This window comes from Amphiprion ocellaris, chromosome 1 (genome assembly GCF_022539595.1).
Source record: "Amphiprion ocellaris isolate individual 3 ecotype Okinawa chromosome 1, ASM2253959v1, whole genome shotgun sequence".
Classification (NCBI taxonomy): Eukaryota; Metazoa; Chordata; class Actinopteri; family Pomacentridae; genus Amphiprion; species Amphiprion ocellaris.
Genome location: NC_072766.1, coordinates 8,788,337 through 8,807,407, shown reverse-complemented (window position 1 = coordinate 8,807,407; position 19,071 = coordinate 8,788,337). Strand labels below are relative to the sequence as shown.

Genomic DNA, 19,071 nt, shown 5'->3' with positions numbered 1-19,071 from the left:
GATTTTGTGTCAGTTTTCCCTCAATTGATTAATTCAGTGCTAAAATGTATTACCAGATAACTTCACTGGAATTATGTCAGCTAGAGAAATACAGGAAAACCTGACCACATGACCGCAAAATGCTTAACACGCAAAAGCCTCAAACATTGCAGTGCTGAGTGGTTGTTTATAATGAGGATGTTTCCAGTGAAAATCTAATTTTCTACTTTGTCAGCATTTCCATGTGGCGTCTTATTCATGCAAGTAAACATATGAGTGAAATAAGCAGTTAACACCATGGCTGAGCACTTCCACCTTCAAACTGCAGTGTACTAATGACAGTCTCAAAAACACAGATTCGGGGTTTCATATGTAACAAACCTAAAGAACCAATACTTGCATTGGGATAGCTTTCTGTGTCATTATTTTTCTTCAGAATGTGTTTCCAAGTTAAACATGAATGATCGAATTACTCCAGTGTTACACCCTGCCATTGTTTATCACAGATTAGTTTTACAATGTTTAGCCACAGGTGAGCTGGACTGCTCAAGCTGCACCAAGCAGGAGTGATGGGTGGAGAGAGAGGTGAGGATTTCATAGAACAGCACATTCTAAATGAAGCAAGGGTTTAGAGTTACATCTCTACAACTATTTTAGGGCAGGAAGGGATTATTTTCATGGAGAAAAAAAAACTTCTAAATGTGTAACTTTGATACACAGAGATGAGTTTCTAGGGATTAAATCAATGACCGGAAAGGGACTTTAATGTTAAAGAGCAACTTTGATATGCCACAGCCCTAAACTATATTTATCCAGAAAAAATTATAAAACAGTAACTTACACATGCATCAACTTGTGTTGATCGGAGAAATATGAAAAAGGCATCATTTTATTGGGAGGCATGTCACCCTGATAATTCCATATAAATGATTTGTCCCCCTCAGTTTATCAAGTGTATATGACAATCTCACCTCTCCCAGAATGAGGGACTGAGAGGCGTCAGATTGAATGAACCTGTGTCAAACTGATAAGGGAGAAAATAGCGTTCAGCCATTCCTCTCACATGCCATCTCCTAGCTGATAGATAATGTTTAAAAAGTGGCCCGCTAAGTTAAATACGTTTACCTGAAGATGAATTTAGCCATCAGGCAAGATGCACTGCAAAATTTAAAGAGATTTTATGCTTCACTGACTAATTAAACATCAATTTCACTGGGAAACCCACCAAGTTAAGTGTGGCCACATATGTGACTTGTATAAGACAGAATGTGAGAGAGGTGACCAATTGAAAGCATACTTACTTTGTTGCATTGCACAGCTGATGTTTAGTTTTTTCTCAAGGAGTATGTTACAAATATTGAGTTTAAAAGTAGATATTTTGTCTTATCTTTGTCTTAATTTGAGGCCAATGTATTGTAATTTCAACATAACATCAAATTTTTATTGTTTTTATTTTTTTTAATTGTCATTATTAATTTCGTATTGTTGTGATATATTTTTAAAAGTCGGTTTTACATGCTCACCACTAATCTCACAAATGACCACCTCTAACTCTTCAACTCATAATTTCAGCAAACATGAAGTACACACACGTGACGCATGGTTGTAAGTTTTACGACGGCGTTAAATATAAAAGTCAGGTGTCCTGTAAGGTGGTTCAGTAAGTGTATTTGGCATCAGTCCAGGTCGAGTGTGCATTGTGGGACCTGTGAGACTGCACAGTTCATTTTTAACTGTCATCTCTGCATGACCTAGCAGCACCAGGCCCTCGTGACATATAAGCCATGACAGACAGTGGAGCATGAACCAAAGCTGGCCAACAACACTCCCTTGCTATGATGGTGTCTATCGTTTGTCAGGTAGTTAAGTCTGCACCTGTCCCTCTGTGCCACTGCTTGCCTGTTTCAAATTGAATTACATTTAGTGCTCATTTGAAAGTGTTTTTGCTGACTTTTAATTAAATTCACTGTGACTAACAAAGAATCTGATGTCTGATATTAGTGTCAGCCTCCTGTGGGTCATAGTTTAAATGCTGAAAGACTGTAAGATGTTTATATAAGAGCCAAACCACTCTTGACTCGGTCTTTGGGGAATACACTATGAATAAAAACTTTTACTGGCAATGTTGTCTTCGGATTTCATGTTTCTGCCACATTCACTGTGCGTTACTTTGGCTTTTGACAAAGTTTCATTTTATTGAATATGCTACAGCAACCAGATCACATTTTTATTAAGATGAAGTTTGGCTGACTGAACATCTGTACAGTCTGCTCAATGAAAAGTGGATCACGTTTGGAAATGTTTCATCATTGTATTTTTTTTGCATTTTCATGTCAGATGAACGATTTTATTAAAATGTTCAGTGAATTCTTTTGACTGACTTTCAAACTTAAATTCAGGTGCAAGTAAGAAAAGCAAAGCATTATCAAACATTTTAATGAAATAAAACCACACCAGAACTGCAGAATGTTTTTCAAGTGTCTGTGTTATAATTGTGGTGATGTGTAGATCTTGCTTCTCCTCACATGTCTTTACTTTTTAATTCTCAGGTGCAGAGAGGCACACACAAAGAACATTGTTGTGCAACGCTGCTCCATCACCAAAAGGTAAGTCGACTCTCCCCTCGCCCCCATCTCGCTAACACATACTGTAGTCATTAATCTAAAACCCCTGCATACCTATTAATCCCACCTAACCCTCAATCATCCACTTATTTCAACTCTCACAGTCACTTTTACTCAGTACATAACATTTCCACAAACACACATAAAGAGACAATTCTACATTTTATTGAAGCAGAACACGCAGATCATAAAGTGGTTTCAAAATTGCCGTATAAATTTGAAATTGTTGTGTGCAATGTTAAGTTTTCCTTTTGCCATATTGTTTTTTATTTGTTGAACATGTTTTTAGCCATTCAGCCACAAAGCAGTTGTTCAGGGTAGTAAAATATGCAATAAAAATCAGACATGTAATATAATTTGATTTATAGCTGTGGTGCGGACGTTCTGTCCTGGCCAAAACTTGAATAATGAAAGGATGTGAATGCTCACAAACGCTTTTATTGAGGGAAATCTGTACATGGAAAGCCGTTGGGGAAATGTAACACAAAAACCTCAGTGAAATATGGCAGTTCAAATTGACTGTAATGATATTTACTGCAGGTGGTCTACATTTCACTGAAACATATTGTGGGAAATGTAACTTTTGAAGAAAATACTTTTGCCAGATGACCACAGTTCCTTGAAATGAAATGAAATACAATCACACCAGAGAGTTTGTCACCACTGCTATTAAATTTCCCAGCAACTTATTGTAATATGTAAGCTCCAAAACAGCATTTAGTTTGGAAAGTTATATGAAAAGCCCTACTCGCCGTACAGTCTGTCTGTCTGACCAATGTTACAAGTCAAGCCAGCTTGTTTTACTATTATCAATTTTGTGATTTATTATTCATTCATGCTCACACTTTTCTTTGTTTATCTACAAATTTCAATGCCTGCACACACTAATTGTTTTGCTATAGTGAATTTTACACTGGAAAAAAAAATAAAAGGCAAACTTTGCTTTCAACCATTTTTAATGTGTCTTTTGAGATGGAGAGTCACACTTTCAGTGGATACAGTATTTTGAAAAACACTAATGAACACCCTTTTTCTTCCACTATTACTTTACATTTTAATCCCCATTATTTACCAAATTAATCAAGCACCTAAAAAATATACAGCAATCCACAACATTTATTTATATTAGGAAATATAGATACATAAACTATTACAATGTAACTTTAGTAACAGTGACTGCAGCTGTCCACTGTTACAGCTAAATGTGCTTGAAACAAAAAGAAAAAGTTAATATATCAATATTATCTACATAAATTACTGTCTGATTGATTGTAGTTGTTTCCTGTATTGCGGAGGCACCTTACGAAATGGTACATTATCTAGAAAAATATCCTATTTTAACACAACATGCACGCAAGATGCTTAGCAATAGATTATCATCCACTATTAAAATTGACATCTTATGGTATTATAATTTATGAAAACATTATATAACTGTCTTTGCATCTCTATTTTTCTATTCTTTGTATCCTGTACCCAGAGTTTCATTTTCTAATAAAATCATAACCCTGTGCATGCTTCTCCTTTATGCACTCACTGACTCCTTTTGCAACCTTGAAAACTATCCTGTCCATGTTCATTTTCATCAAGAGCTTTCAGTCCTATGTGCATGTCATATATGTGCACACCTGCTATATGTACAAATAGTAAGTACAGCTCCATATATGCTGTGCAAAATCATTACTCAGTTACTGACAATTTTAAGATTATATAGAGGTGAAACGGCATGTGTGTTTTTTAATAAACAAGGCTTTTATTTAGCATTCAGCCTAACTCCTCTGTTCTTTTCCTGATGCTGTTTGTCAGTCCCTTACTGCTTCCTCACCTCTTAATGGTAGTCACTGCAGCATGTTATGAGAAATAGCTCCACCCTGCAGCTTGCAAAGCCAATCAAATTTTATCGGTTTTAGAGAGGGTTGTGGTTTTGAAAGAGCATTAACTCTTTGTTGACCGCATTGTCAGAGCAAATTGCACAAACGTGATCACCGTGCAGGAGTATTTTTTGCATTCAACAATTCACCGCTGATTGTGTCATGTCCACGCATGCATTTATTAATAGTTCTGTGATTTTTCATTCAGCTGTGTCCCGCTGCCACCCACAGACTGTTCTTTTTATATTCCTATTAGATCTGTTACCTCCCAGTTCTTCCATCTGCTTTCTCCTGCTTAGATTTTTGCCTTTCCTTATGCTTCAAATGTCTCTTTGCTTGGCTTTTTCCTCCATTCTGCCTTTCTCTCCCTCCTGCCCTCCAATGTTTTTTCTCTGTCTGTCTAGCATCTAACCCTCCCAATCCCTCTTGAGCTTCATTCATGAAAATGCAGATCCACAGCAGGGCAGGAAAAAACGTCAACAGACGTAAACTCCCCTGCTCCACCAACCAGAAAAGGCGCACTATAAAAAACAGGCAGCAGCAACCAGGCGACCCTAATTCAGTGCAGCCTCCACCAGAAATAGCAACTCATGCATGTATTAATCCCCTACAAGCCAAAAATATGTGATTGAAGGAACTCTGCTGCCATTTATTGCTGGGGACAACTCCTCTGCCACAGAAAAGAGCTATTTATCACTGCTGTCTGACGTCTGACTCACATTTTCTAAATATTGCATTTGATATTTAGGGAAATGTATAAATCAGTCATTCACCTTTGCATTTAGTGTTCTCACTTCCTTTATGTGCTGGCATTTTTCTTTTTTAGCCTCCTCCCTAACCTCCACCACACCTCTGCAGGAAATGCCATGAGTGTAATAGTGCTCCTAATGTGATGCAGACACTGTGATTTAACCTCCCTGTGCTCTGCTACCTGTGTTTTTGTTGATGTTGTCGTTGAATAGCAATGTGGTTAAAAAAAACACCTGATAAAATTTCATGTATTTATCAATATTTAAATGTGCCATTTTATTTTAGTAATTCTATTTTAGTTTGGATGATGCCAGAGGATTCACTGTCATTTAATCTGAACATAATGTGTTTTAATTTAAAATTTCATCAAATCTAAAAGAATGAACTGCACAAACATTTTATATTACTGCCTACAAAACTAAACTAACATTAGCCTTTTTTGGAATTTACTTTCTTGCAATAATTAACACTAATTAATGCAAATCCCTTTGCTACTTGGGAGACAGTGGATTTTGAATATTAATGACTATCTGCTGGTGTACATGTAGATGGGAAAATGACATCCACAGCTGGCTAAGGCTAGAGTGAGTTACGGGTCACAGTCTACTGAGAGGCTCATCACTCTGTTGGTCTATTTTAACAGCAAAACTTTCCAATTGTTGTTTGTCAATCAAACCGGCTTTGACAGAGCGTACAGACATCTGTTTTCATTACAGTCTCATTATGTATTTTGGCTAACTAACAAAATAAACACTTATACAGCCTTTGGCATTGAAAATTGGCATACGCTGACAACAGTGATGGAGCCGCAACTTTTATTAGATAACAATTAAGTGCAAAGAAGTTGGAGTGACAGGAAATTTTATGTTTTTATGTGTTCAATATCTGATACAATACATAAATATTTTGCTGGCCACTGCCCTTTTTGTGTCACAAAATAATAACATCTGAAACCTTAAATTAATTCACAAGATGCAAATTTTTGGCTAGCTGTTTTTCATTGCAGCTAGCTGCTTAATGCCAGAGAGCAGAGCAAGCAAAATGTATTTGTGTTTAAAAAAAACAAAAAAAAAAAAAGATCAACCCTTGTTGGAAAGGACTGCAATGATCACAAAGTGGAGTGCATATTTGTTGGGTTGTGTTTCGGCGATGCATTTGGATGTGGCAGACCTGCTAGCTAATAGTAGCACACTAGACACTGCTTTAGGACATTTTCTCCCCAAGATGTTTTAGTCCCCTGATATTCTCTGGAAAGGTGCATTTTAACATTATGGAGCCAAAAAAAACTACATAGCCTATGATATAAGAACAAAAAAATGACTTATTTTATTTTTAGTAATGCCAACGGTAGCGCCTACATTTTCTTCTTTTAAAAGAAAAGTTCACAGAGTTCAGAGTTGTGTGTTTGAGCTCCACGTCTTCCTCGGTTTAAAAAAAGACTGTGAAATCCTCACCTTCTGGTCTATTTATAAAACGCAGTGCTTTTTGGAGGAAGAATGCGTGTCACAGCTCCAAACTGACATTGTAAAGTTTATGTTTATATTTGCAGGAAGGGCACTGTAATTTTTAATTGCCTTGTGCCATTCATAATATCTCCAACATTAGTGATCACATTTTGGTGTACCTTAAGGGAACAGTCCATCTCATTTCACTGTTGCAACATTTTTTAAATTGCGCTCTTTAGCCCAGAGGACTTCAGTGTTTATTACTGACTACTGATTGAGTACGGAGGACAGCATCATTTGGGGGGTGCTATGTTTATTGTTGCCCTGCGTACCTTTTTAAAGTGGTTTGATTTGCTTTCACTTTCAAGGCCTCTAGTTGTAAATAAATGCATTTTAAAGATGGCTTGTTACAATTGCTGACATCTGAAATGAAAGCTTGAAATGGTGTGACGTTATTGTTAATCATTTCTCAATGACCAAAAGTAAGGCAGGCCAAAGGCTTACATATACAACCATGGAAAGGTCTATTGACGAAACAGTCAACAGACATGGTAATTATCAAAGGCAAAATCAGTTGCTAAGTGTCTATCAAGGCAATGCAGGTGGCACAACCTTTATAATATAATGATGTGTTTCCACACGTGGTCCTTCTGTCTTCCTGCAAACGGATGAATGACCCTGCAAAATAATCTGTCTGAAAGATAACAGTATCCCTTTGAACTGAAGTAATATCAGTTACAGGGGTGATTCTGTGAGCAAATAAAGTCATCACAAAGCATCATGGAGACATTGCTGCCATACAACGTCCTACGTCATGTGGCATTTTGACCAGCGAGTACACAATACACACAACATCTGGAGTAATAAACACTGGATACACAATGAGCAGACAAATGCAGGATACAGGGAGCAGCATGCACGGACAGTCCCCTTTTAATTTACAGTAGGGCTCTCTGTCTACTTTGGCTCTCATTTGTACTGTTCAAATATTTAGTTTTTGATAAGGAACCATATAATTCTGGTATATGAAAGTTGTCCTTAAACAGTTCCTAGTTTAAGCTCCTGATGACTTTCAAATCTCAAGTATTTCTCTGTTGAACTTTCCAAGAAAATAAGTAACAATCAAACTTTATCAGCTCCCTTTTGTGCCTGTGTTGTCTTTCTTTTGTTTAGTATTGTGCTTTTTCAGATGAATTGACTTCATTGCAGCTTTGGATTGTTTCACTGATAGTAACTGTTGATTGTTTGGTTTTCAAGGCAGAGGAAGTCAAACACATATGACAAAGGAACCACCACCCAAAATGCCCATTAGGAGAAATTTGTCTGCGTTACTCCCACCACAAAGCCCGCGGACCATTGCCAGGAGCCAAGTGTTTGAAGAGGGCATATGCCCTATTCAGTGCACACCAGAACCTGTGCAACAAACTGTTCAGTCCAGGCTGCTGAGCTCCTCCTGCACCATGGATCCCAACATGACCTTTGAAGTTCTAGACAAAGATGACCAAACTGCATGTAATGAAACCATCATAATAAGCACTGGCAGTCTGTGTCAAGCATCAACATCCTCTGACCTCTCAGGTCCAAGCCAACTAAAGCATCCTCCCAAGGCCAGTGAGGTGAACCAGATACCTACCAAAAGGTGAGAAAAAAAATCTATTCATTTTTAGACATTTAGCATTATATTTAGTCTGAGACCCAGTTAGTTTTAGCCATTCTCTGTGATTTTCTTAATTTAGATCTGCTTCTTTGATATTTTACAACTCAAAACTTCTAACATGTAAAACAGTGCTTGTGCTTTTATATGACAGCGATTCCCTTTTTAAGCATTCCAGGACATAAATGTTGCTCATTTTTTGCAGAAACTCCAGTTTGGACTGAAATTCTTTAGCTAGTCTGTTAAGTCTGTTGGGGAACATTGTCAGAAAGGCTGAGATCTTTGACCCATGACTTTCTGTCCATCTACTGAACTTACATCAGTCTGAAATTGACTGCTACAATGGTGCACACATTCCTCATCAAGAAATACTGTAAGAAAGACTAAAGGAAGCACTCTTTTTCAATGGCAACTGAAAGACGTTGGGAAACACCAAATAAAATGCTTCACAACATAAACCAAAACGGACATAACCAACATGTTTTTAAAAGCCAAATTCATCAACAGCTGCCACAACTTATCACAACCAAATTTATCTTAATATGCATTTTTTTTTACCAATGAAAACATGAATCAGGAACTATTTTTAATTGGACTCCTTAAAATAGAGCTATCAGTTTCACCTGTTTGACACACAGAACAGATATTTGACGGGGAGGAAAATTACGCATTTTCTCATGGACATACTATATCATTAATCAAGAAAGTCTCTTTTCTAAAGCCCGTTTTCCTGCCATTAACTCCACCTACTTTGCTATCTTTTTACATATTTATTATCCTTCTCTGCAAGCTAAACTCACAAGCACTCTCATGTCTCTTGGCCAAGCCCCCCTGATTTGATATAATATTGTTGATGTCTTGACTAGCATGCAATTAGCTGATCAATAACCAGTACCTTGGCAGCATACACTATTCATCACTTAAGTTCTTGTCCAGATAAAGAGAATGAAAATGTTTTACAAAAGGTAAGGTGGGTAAATGTAAATGGACAAAAAAAAACAGCACACACAAATACAAAAATTAAATATTTTGTCACTTACTGTATTAATTGACTTCATGAGAGAGAGGTAATTCAAGACGTAACTAAATTAACTGATCCATCATTCCTTCCTAATGTCATAATCTGCAAGAATATATAATGAGAGTTTAATTCAGAATTTACTCCTCACTTGAGGACTTTCTGAATGAACTGTTTTGAAGTTTTTATTAGCAAACACAAATTATGAATGTCATAAATATCTCTAAATGGAGTTTTGCTCCGTTAGGGACTTCTTCACTGAGTTTTCTGTTTCTATTTTTAGCCAGTTGTCAGTTCACTAAACCTGGAATCATTTAGCTAACTGCCATTATTGGACTTTCATTTTGCCCTGTTATTTGTTATCAAAAAGGGCAATTTTGAAAACATGGTGATATTGCTAGCAGGCTTTTCATTTTTATACCCTGCTGACTGCTGCTTTTGCCAAGTAAAATGACCAATTTCACCAGCAGTCACTGAAGATTGTATCAGCTGTAGTTCACTAATGTTAAGTTAACTAGTTGTAGGCCCTGGGACCATTTTACATGTGGTCCCAGTGCAGCTTTGTGTACATCAGATCCATATTTTTAACACATTAAGCTCATAGTTATGAGTCAGGATGTCCATTATTTGGATCAAGTAGTTTTAGAAGCATCGGGTGTAAAAGTCAGTAATAAACAGTTGTTATTCAATGTTCCACAACAGTCATGATCAATCTAAAGTCATCATTTCAGATCTTCTGCTGTTCATTTCATTTTCAGGTTGGAGCTACAGGTTGTCAGAATTAACTAGGGCACTTTAATTCATGTTAAAGTTCATTAATTTTTGTAATTTCTACCACAACAAATGAAGTATTTGGCTTGTTTTTCCAAACAACAGCTGATTCTTTAGAATCTATTTGTAACTTTAGTGCTAAAATGCCAAACGAAAGAACAATGAATCAACAGCGGTTAAATATTCATGCTTTTTAACCCAGACAGCTCTAGCAGCACACATTCTGACTTGACAGAATTTATTTAATTGCGCAAAATCTATTGTATATTTAAAAACTGGTTCCGGGGGAACTAACACAGGCATCTTTTGAATCCGTTCCATGAAATGTTTCAAAGCTTTCTTGAAAGTCATCCCTCTGGCTGCCCACTGAATCTTTCAAAGCACTCTGAATGGTAACTAAACCATGCAAAGGTGGTAAATCCTCCCGACCTTATTCAAAACAAGACGGAGACCAGAGTTGCAAATAGTATAAGTATTTTCACCAGCTGCAAGTTTCCGGACTGGAACATTGGGCCAAGAGGCTTAAGTCAGCTAAGCTGAGCAGCGCTTTCGTGTCTTCAGCTGGAAGTGGCAAACAAAATGGGGATCATTTTATTTGTCAGATAAATTTGTTCCTAACCAACCTCAAAATCGGAACCTATCCTCTCAAACAATAAAACTGCTTCCCAAACAAAACAAGTTGCTTCAAAACATCCCCACAAACACACTGCATCACGAAGCGCTAGTTTCCCTCAAATACGAAAGATTGGAGCTAATCCAGACTTCAGGAGAGCATTTAGCACCTGACAACAAAGTTGTCCTGAGACAGGACTGGTCAAATCTCAAAGGAGAATGACTGCATTTAGACAGCAAGAAAAAGCTTTACCTTTGAAACAATTTCTTAGTTCAAGACCATTGTAGGTGATGCAAAATGATGAACCGAATATAAAAGTGACTCAGTCACTGAGTGCATTAGTTTTATTCTGACAACTGTAGAAAAAATGATTTTTTTTTTTTTTTTCAGAGCTGCAGGTGGATGAGTGGCAATTCTCTGTACAGAGTTCATGCAAAGTGTATCAGACAGACAACCAAATATAGAGGCCTGGCTGAGTAATGAATGAGAAAAGCTAATTAACGGTGGATAATTACAGGTTAATGTTAATTACATTAAAAGCTGATACCCATTTTACCCAGTAGATTTCCTCAGGTAGGGTTTTCATAGCCTGGGATTGTTTTTGGAAGCCACCAACATCTCATAGGAATCACTCAGTCACATAGTCGGTCTCAAAAATGTTAACACTGTGTTCTGCAATAGAATAAAGCAATGTATGCACTTGTTAATTCAAACCACAGATCAACATGGACCAGCTGGAGGAATTTGAGCTAGAAGCTAATTTTATAGGGGTAAAATGTCTAATATAACTAATTCATCCATGCCTGAGGTCGAACTGGTAAATGTGAACCTTGTAGTCTGTTAGTGTCTGTAAAACAGGATACTGTAATCTTTTATTGAATCATTTAACACTAATCTCTTCATTTTATGTGTGATGGTGTAATAGCGGCAGAAATGCTGCTTCAGATTTATTTGGATATGCAAACGTTGTTGATGCGTCAGATATCAAGTTCAGATTTGGATATACATTCTGCAAAACTTACCAAACAAGTTTCTAGTTCTAAGATATATTTTTTTAGTCATTGATTTTGAAGGAAAAATGTTCCTTATTCCTACGTGAAGTCCAAACAGCAGAGATGTCATGGTAACATGAACCTTTACTCTGCAGACAACAGATCCTGTCCTTGCAGGATGTGAGACGAGCCAACCCGACCTACATGGGCATGACGTCCGCTGCACAAGGAAAGCGTAAATTTAACCGGTAATGTACACTCTTAGTTTTTGTCTTATATTTGTGTAAATCACACTGTGATGCCTCTTCCTGTACACACATAGTTATAACTAACATAATTCATAACTATAGCTAACCAAGTGTTAGCATGATGCAAATTCAGTGTAGATCATGAGGGATTTGTGCTGATTTTCTCTTTGTTGTATTTCCTGTAGCAGCATCAGAGAAGAGTCAACACAGGATTTTTCTGCACCAAAGCGCATAAAGAAAGACCCTTCAGTGGCCCCAGCTCCCCTCAGAGTGCATCGTTTTGCTGGTAAGTGTCAACAAAGTGCAGCTAAAGGTGACATCCACAACAAAAAATACACATAACATCTGACACTGCAAACTGTCGTGACGTGTGCACACACCAGATATTATTTCCAAAAAGCAACTATAATTATTGTGTCCTGTATGTCTTGGATAACTGGAGACTGTACCTGCTGTATGTGTAACAGAGCCATGCTTTTATTTCTTCATGTTACATATGGCCTCATTGATCAGTCTGCGTCATTATTCAGAACTATCAGGAATGGAGAAGTGTTTATTCTTGACACTATTGTTGTTGGGTGTCTGTCGTCAGGTTCGGAGAACAAACCCCGGAGAGTTGTGAGGAGCATTTCTGAAGGAAATCTCAACCTCCTTGAACCTCAGAAATCCAAATCTATTTTCTATAAGACATCCCAACACTTAAGACGAGTGGCCAAGCGGATGTGAAGGAACAATATTTTCAAATCACACTATTTGGCCTTCATGAACATTTTCACTCTACACCTCGGTCCATCCACATTCACCTCTTCAAAAACAATTCTCTCAAAATGTTGGGGTTTTACTGTGGAAATGTAGTAACATCAAATGTAATATTAGTTGCACTGATGTGTTTTTTTAAAGGAATTTTACTTGACTGTACATAAACGTTGTATAGGTTTGGTCATCTGTTTAGATTGCTCTTTCTCTTTCCGACTGATTACATCAATTTTAACTTTTTTTTTTAGATTCTACAGTCATGTACACACTAACAAAAAATAAAGCAACATGTCCTGTGAATGTTCTGGTTTTACGTACATTATATACTTTGAACTATCGTCTTTTCGGCGACCACAATTCCCAGGGCAGCTATAATAAAGCTAAAACTGCTCCACTCTGAGCTGTTTGTATTTTTGTGTGTTTTTCTTTCTATTTTTTACCTTGTACAGTTAATAACATGGGGTTATAGGTATATGATCATAAAAGTGCTTGTAACAGAATTTGCCGCTGTTTTTCAATGAATAAATCCCTTTCTAAAATCTAATATCTGCTTTTTGTGCCATTGACGTTGTGTCTCAGTGCGTTTTTCAATGAAGTTTCGGATACGAGACGTTCTGACACTAAATAAGCGATGTCGCACAGACTCAGAAGTAACAAATGAAGTAACAAATACAATGGCAAAAAAATTGAACTGACCGAGGAGTGACTTGCACGCAACTTTCATATTTGAAAAAGCAACCATTTCAAATGTCTTTAAGAAAAGAGGTGGACTCTGAAAGCTGATCGATGGGATGCTGTTTGTCTATGCCAATACATGTATTTCACCATTCAGCACAGCCCAGACTCCACATTCAGTCAGGAAGTAAGTGGGTTTTTTTTCTTTTTATATTTTATTCACAATTTTCAATTTTGCAGCCACCAAATATTGTGTAAATATGTAAAAGAAAAAAGAGATGATGGTAGGGCGAATGCCAGACAGTTTAAAAGATGAAATGCTTGAAAGACAAGTGAGGTAAATATAAGATGAAGTGGTGATACTGTGACGCTCAGATTTATCCTGCACACTGGATTTGGACAGATATGGTCTTCCTAATTGTATAGTAGACAAGTGGTTCCCAAAACCCCCATCAAATTAAAACAAGACAATTACAATTGCCATAAATGTTATAAATGATTTTAAAGCAAACCTGCTCCTGTTTAGCGTTAACTCAGTACTACACATTATAAATGGAAATTACTTTAACTGATTTATTCTGCTACTGACCTATATTGGTTATTCAGTATGATATTGAACTTATGCCTTTGTTTGGACAGGCCTGTTAGCATTAATGAGTGTCTGGAACTGTTATTTCAGGGGAGTGGGGCTGAAAAGTTTAGAAATCCTTGTAGCAGACATTTTCTGTAACCAAATCATAAAGTTGGGTGCAGAATAGGTGAGCATTAGTAGACTTCATCTTCAGACGCACAAGTTTCTTGCCCACCACCATTCCAAGTTAAAGAGTGATCCGTGTATCATACGAAAGTTTAAAGCCTCTGGTGAACCTCCGATGATGACCAGCCTTTGATTTTGAAAGTGATGTTGCCAATAATCCCAAAACTGCTGTCTAAAGCGTTAGATATGGCTTTGAACCAGTGATTCCCAGCCAGGGGTACTTGTACCCAGGGACATATCTCTGCAGTCCCTCTGGGTTAGGGATGAATTGCTGCCCCAAGAGAAGGAGTTTAAGTATCTTGGGATTTTGCTCACAGTTACCAAGACAATGGAGTGTGACGTGAACATACAAATTGATGCAATGTTAGCAGTAATGTAGCTGTCGTACTGGACTGTCATAAAAATAGGGACCTGAACTGGAAGGCAAAGCTCTCCATTTACCAGTTGATCTACTTTCCTACACTTATCCGTGGTCACGTCCTCGGGGTAGTGTTTGAAAGAAAGAGATTTTGGAAGGAAGTGGGTTTCCTCTGTAGGGCATCTGGTCTCATCCTGGGAAACAGGGTGAAGAGCTCAGACATCAGACATGGATGATCTGCTTACCCTGCTGCCATCACGACCCAACCCAGGTAAGCAAAAGTTTAGTAATTAAGGTAACAAGCAATGTTCCCTCTAATTTTTCATGAGTGTGAGCAAACACACAAACTCCCTGAGCGTCCCTTGGACCACTGTGAGCAACATCAGACGTGTGCACTGTGGTCACACCAGCATCACATCCATTCAAGTTACATGGTTCATTAAAAGAATCAAATTACAGCATTTACATTTCTGTTAAAACACTTTGTCAACAGGAGCTAGTTGAAGGCTGCAGTGATTTTAGTGACACTACAATGTATAAGAGTGAAGTTATTGAATATTTGTCTCTCTTTACTGTTACAGCGGTTTTGCAAATTGCAGACGGACCCTGTTCACTCCATAGACACCAATGTTATTCCTGTAGCTTGAAAGACAGCTACTTTTGATAAAACTGGGCTTGTAGCACATTGTCTGCCTTGCAACAATGGGAAAGAGGCACCGTTTATGTTTTGACAACCTATATCTAATGAGTTATTGATGCTGGAAGTCCGAATCTGTGAATATCTTTCCAACTTTACTGAACTTGGGGCCACTACTACCTAAGGAGTGATATATTTAATTCTGAAAAAAGCATTTAGCCATACTTAAAGCTTTAAGTGCTTTATTAACACGGAACTAAAAATTTTGTATTGTTTTATTATCACAGGTTCTGTCTGAAAAGAGGTGGCATCATTTTAAACAGTTAAATCAAACTAACAAAATGTAATGACCAACCAGTGAGCAATACTGGATTCTGCAAAAACATAAACAACTTTTCTTTTAAATCTAAATCTTAACACAGTTAATGTATTAACTTATTTTTGTGTGTATGCATGTATTTATTGATTTATTTAGTACTGTTAACATATCAGAGTTCTGAGTGAATTTTTCTTAAGATAGGCAAAGGCCATTTATTGATTACATATAGGCTGTTAAATGTTTATTAAAAACTAAAAAGCATTTTAAATAAAACAATTCAATTCAATTCAATTTTATTTATATAGCACCAATTACAGTCAAATTGTCTCGAGACACTTTACAGAACCCATATGCCTGACCCCCAGAGCAAGCCAAAGGGCGACAGTGGCAAGGAAAACACCCTTTTAACGGAAAAAAACCTCGAGCAGAACCCGGCTCTAATGTGGGGGGACCCATCTGCCTGCTGGCCGGGCGGGTTGACTTAGGCATTTATTGAGTCATTAAAATACTGTAGAGTACAGACCACATCAGCATGATTCTAAGCATCCTCTGGTAAATTAACAACCAGATACTGATGTCTCTCACCATATGGACTTCAGGAGATGACTGGGGGATGATAAACTGTGACCTACTGGTTGGGTTCTCTCTGTTCTCATGTTTCTTACATGTTTGTCCCCTGACAGCCGGGTCCTAATGTTTTTTGAGCAACACACCATACTATGACGTTTTTACAATGATGGTTCTACTATGAAGCCAGTTTGACATGTTCAGGTGTTCTTTGTGTGAAAACTCAGAGATTTCAGGTATCAGAAGGTGGTTTTCAACTTTCTTTGTTAACTTTCTGCTTCAACTTTAAATTAAATTTCCTTCACTAAGCCAGCCCTCTGGACTCCCAGTAAGCTGTGTTCCTATTGGCTGTCCAGGTGGCTGCTTGGTGTTATCAGGAACACCTGAGCAGCTCAGTGTTATCAGGAACACCTCAGCAGCTTGTTGTTATCAGGAACACCTGAGCAGCTCAGTGTCTTCCTGCTTTATTTAGCTGCAGACAAACATTTCCTCTGCTTCTCTTCACCACAGAACTCGGTTTGGCTCCATTGCTTCAGTTTGTTCTTTAGGCGTTGGCTTGCAGCTTCCAGCAGTAAAATCGTCTTTAATGTGTTTCTTGGTGTGTTTTAGGGCTTTGTACTGGATAGTTGTCTTGGTAAATGTGGTTCTTTAGCCACAGTTAGCACATGATGCTAATGTGTGCAGTGATTAGTGGATTTGGTACAGCTGAGTTGTGTCTTTATCTTGGCTGTAGTGAGTCTTCAGAGGTTTTTGGTCAGACACATTCTGTATTCTTGTTTGTGAACCAATGTTGGTTGTCCAGAAGGTAAGAGTTCCTGTCCTGATTCTCTGTTCTCAGAGGTTCTCTGGTAGGCTGCAGGAGACTTTAGCATTTGGGTTGTGTTAGTTTGGTTTTTGTATGGTTTCATTTGGACGACTATCTTGAGGCCCCTCCATGTGGTTTAGTGAGGTTTTCTGCAACAGTTCTACAAAGCAACCTGCAGCAGAAGAGACTTTGAGAGTTTTTAGGAAGTTCTGGAGACCAGACTTTAGAGCAGCAGAAACATTTGTCAGCAGTTTGAGCAGGAGAAGGTGAGCTTCAGAGTAGAAATGAGACAGAAACCTTCTTGACCCGTGTGGTGAGGTCCTGTACCAAGAGTTTGAGCAGGTTGTGAAGAGTCTGTAGTTCTTTGGTCTGAAAGCACAAGAAGAGTCGACTCATTAAAGGAGAAAACAGGAGATATTGTTGGTTCTTCTGTCGCTCTGCAGTTTCCTTAGACTGAATATCAAGTTTATATTTTAAATGATTTCCCATGTGAGCCCAAGAACACTTCAATAAACTCCCTCCATCCCCTGGACACAACATATTTTATTACCATGTTAAAAGTTTTTTTTGTTTTTTTTTTTTTAATGTTTTTGAGTTTTAATCATAGTTTTTTCTCTTTGCTTGTTTAGTTTTGTCATCTATGTAAAAGGTGCTAAACAAATAAAGTTGAATTGATAAACCGAATAATTGACTAACTCATGATTGTGACAACAGAAGTATTTTCATTGTGATTTAAGGGTTAATTTCATTTTTAAGGTTGGGGTTAAAATCTTGACAGAAAAAGAAGATTAAAAAAATAAACTACATAACAAAAAGCAATTCAATCAAAGGGAAAAAATTAATACAATAAAACTTTTAAAAAGCTTTATTATTAAAAAGATTTAAGAAATCTAAGATGTAATTTCTAATTAAACATTTAATTTTTTAATTGAATGTTTTCTCTTTTTAAAGGTTTAATAATCTAATTAAATGTTTTTTCTTTTTAAAGGTTTAATGATCCAATTAAATGTTTTGCATTTTTAAAAATGTTTAACATTCTTCTTGTGTAATTGTATTTTTTAAATGTTTATTTCTGGAAAATGTTTTATCTGTAATTTTTAATATTTGTATTTTAAAAATTTTGTTTAATTTCATAATGACATGTATTGTATATTGCTAAATTATCTAATTCAATATTTTGACTGTTTAATAGAGTTAAACATTAAATACAATTAAATTATATGTACATATACCACCTTTTAATGTTTAGTTTTCTTTTTAAATGCTTCATTGTATTTTCTGTTTAATTCCTATTTGAAGTTTTATTGTCTTTAAGATGTAATTTTCTAATTAAACATTTAATTTTTTAATTAAATGTTTTGTCTTTTTAAATGTTTAATAATCTAATTAAATATTTTGTCTTTTTAAAGGTTTAATGATCCAATTAAATGTTTTGCATTTTTTAAAATGTTTAACATTCTTCTTGTTTAATTGTATTTTTTAAATGTTTAATTCTGGAAAATATTTTATCTGTAATTTTGAATATTTGTATTTTAAAAATTTTGTTTCATTTCATAATGACATGTATTGTATATTGCTGAATTATCTCATTCAATATTTTGTCTGTTTAATATAATTTAATGTAATTTAATGTTTAACTCTATTAAACAGACAAAAATATTGAATGAGATAATTCAGCAATATACAATACATGTCATTATGAAATGAAACAAAATTTTTAAAATACAAATATTCAAAATTACAGATAAAATATTTTCCAGAATTAAACATTTAAAAAATACAATTAAACAAGAAGAATGTTAAACATTTTTAAAAAATGCAAAACATTTAATTGGATCATTAAACCTTTAAAAAGACATAACATGGGTACTTGTATAGCTCAACGGGTTAAGCGGGTGACCCATGTACAGGCGCTGGTCCCCGACGCAGAGGCTTGGGTTCGAATCCTGCTCACGACCCTTTGCTGCAAGTCTTCCCCCTGACTCTTTTCCCCTGTTTGTCTCTCACTACACCTATCCAATAAAAAGCTAAAAAAGGCCAAAAAAAAAAAGACAAAACATTTAATTAAAAAATTAAATGTTTAATTAGAAAATTACATCTTAAAGACAATAAAACTTCAAATAGGAATTACACAGAAAATACAATGAAGCATTTAAAAAGAAAATTAAACATTAGAAGGTGGTAAAACATTTAAAAAGAAAAACCTTAAAGATTTCATTGAAACATTAAATA

At 36.4% G+C, this 19,071-nt stretch overlaps 1 protein-coding gene across 2 annotated transcripts in view; it reads left to right on the top strand.

Annotated features, from left to right (window-relative positions):
- The window catches only part of kif18a (kinesin family member 18A), a 30,772-nt gene extending 17,507 nt beyond the window's left edge, over positions 1-13,265 (top strand). Inside the window, exons 14-18 of one of the 2 annotated variants that reach the window (XM_023284280.3) lie at positions 2,529-2,585; positions 7,927-8,308; positions 11,873-11,965; positions 12,154-12,251; positions 12,558-13,265. In XM_023284280.3, the coding sequence (XP_023140048.2) occupies positions 2,529-2,585; positions 7,927-8,308; positions 11,873-11,965; positions 12,154-12,251; positions 12,558-12,691 (764 nt within the window). In that variant the 3' untranslated portion in view covers positions 12,692-13,265. Of the gene's footprint in view, positions 1-2,528; positions 2,586-7,926; positions 8,309-11,872; positions 11,966-12,150; positions 12,252-12,557 lie in introns of both variants that reach the window. The other variant, XM_023284279.3, reaches the window with a different exon arrangement.
- Positions 13,266-19,071: the final 5,806 nt, after the last annotated feature.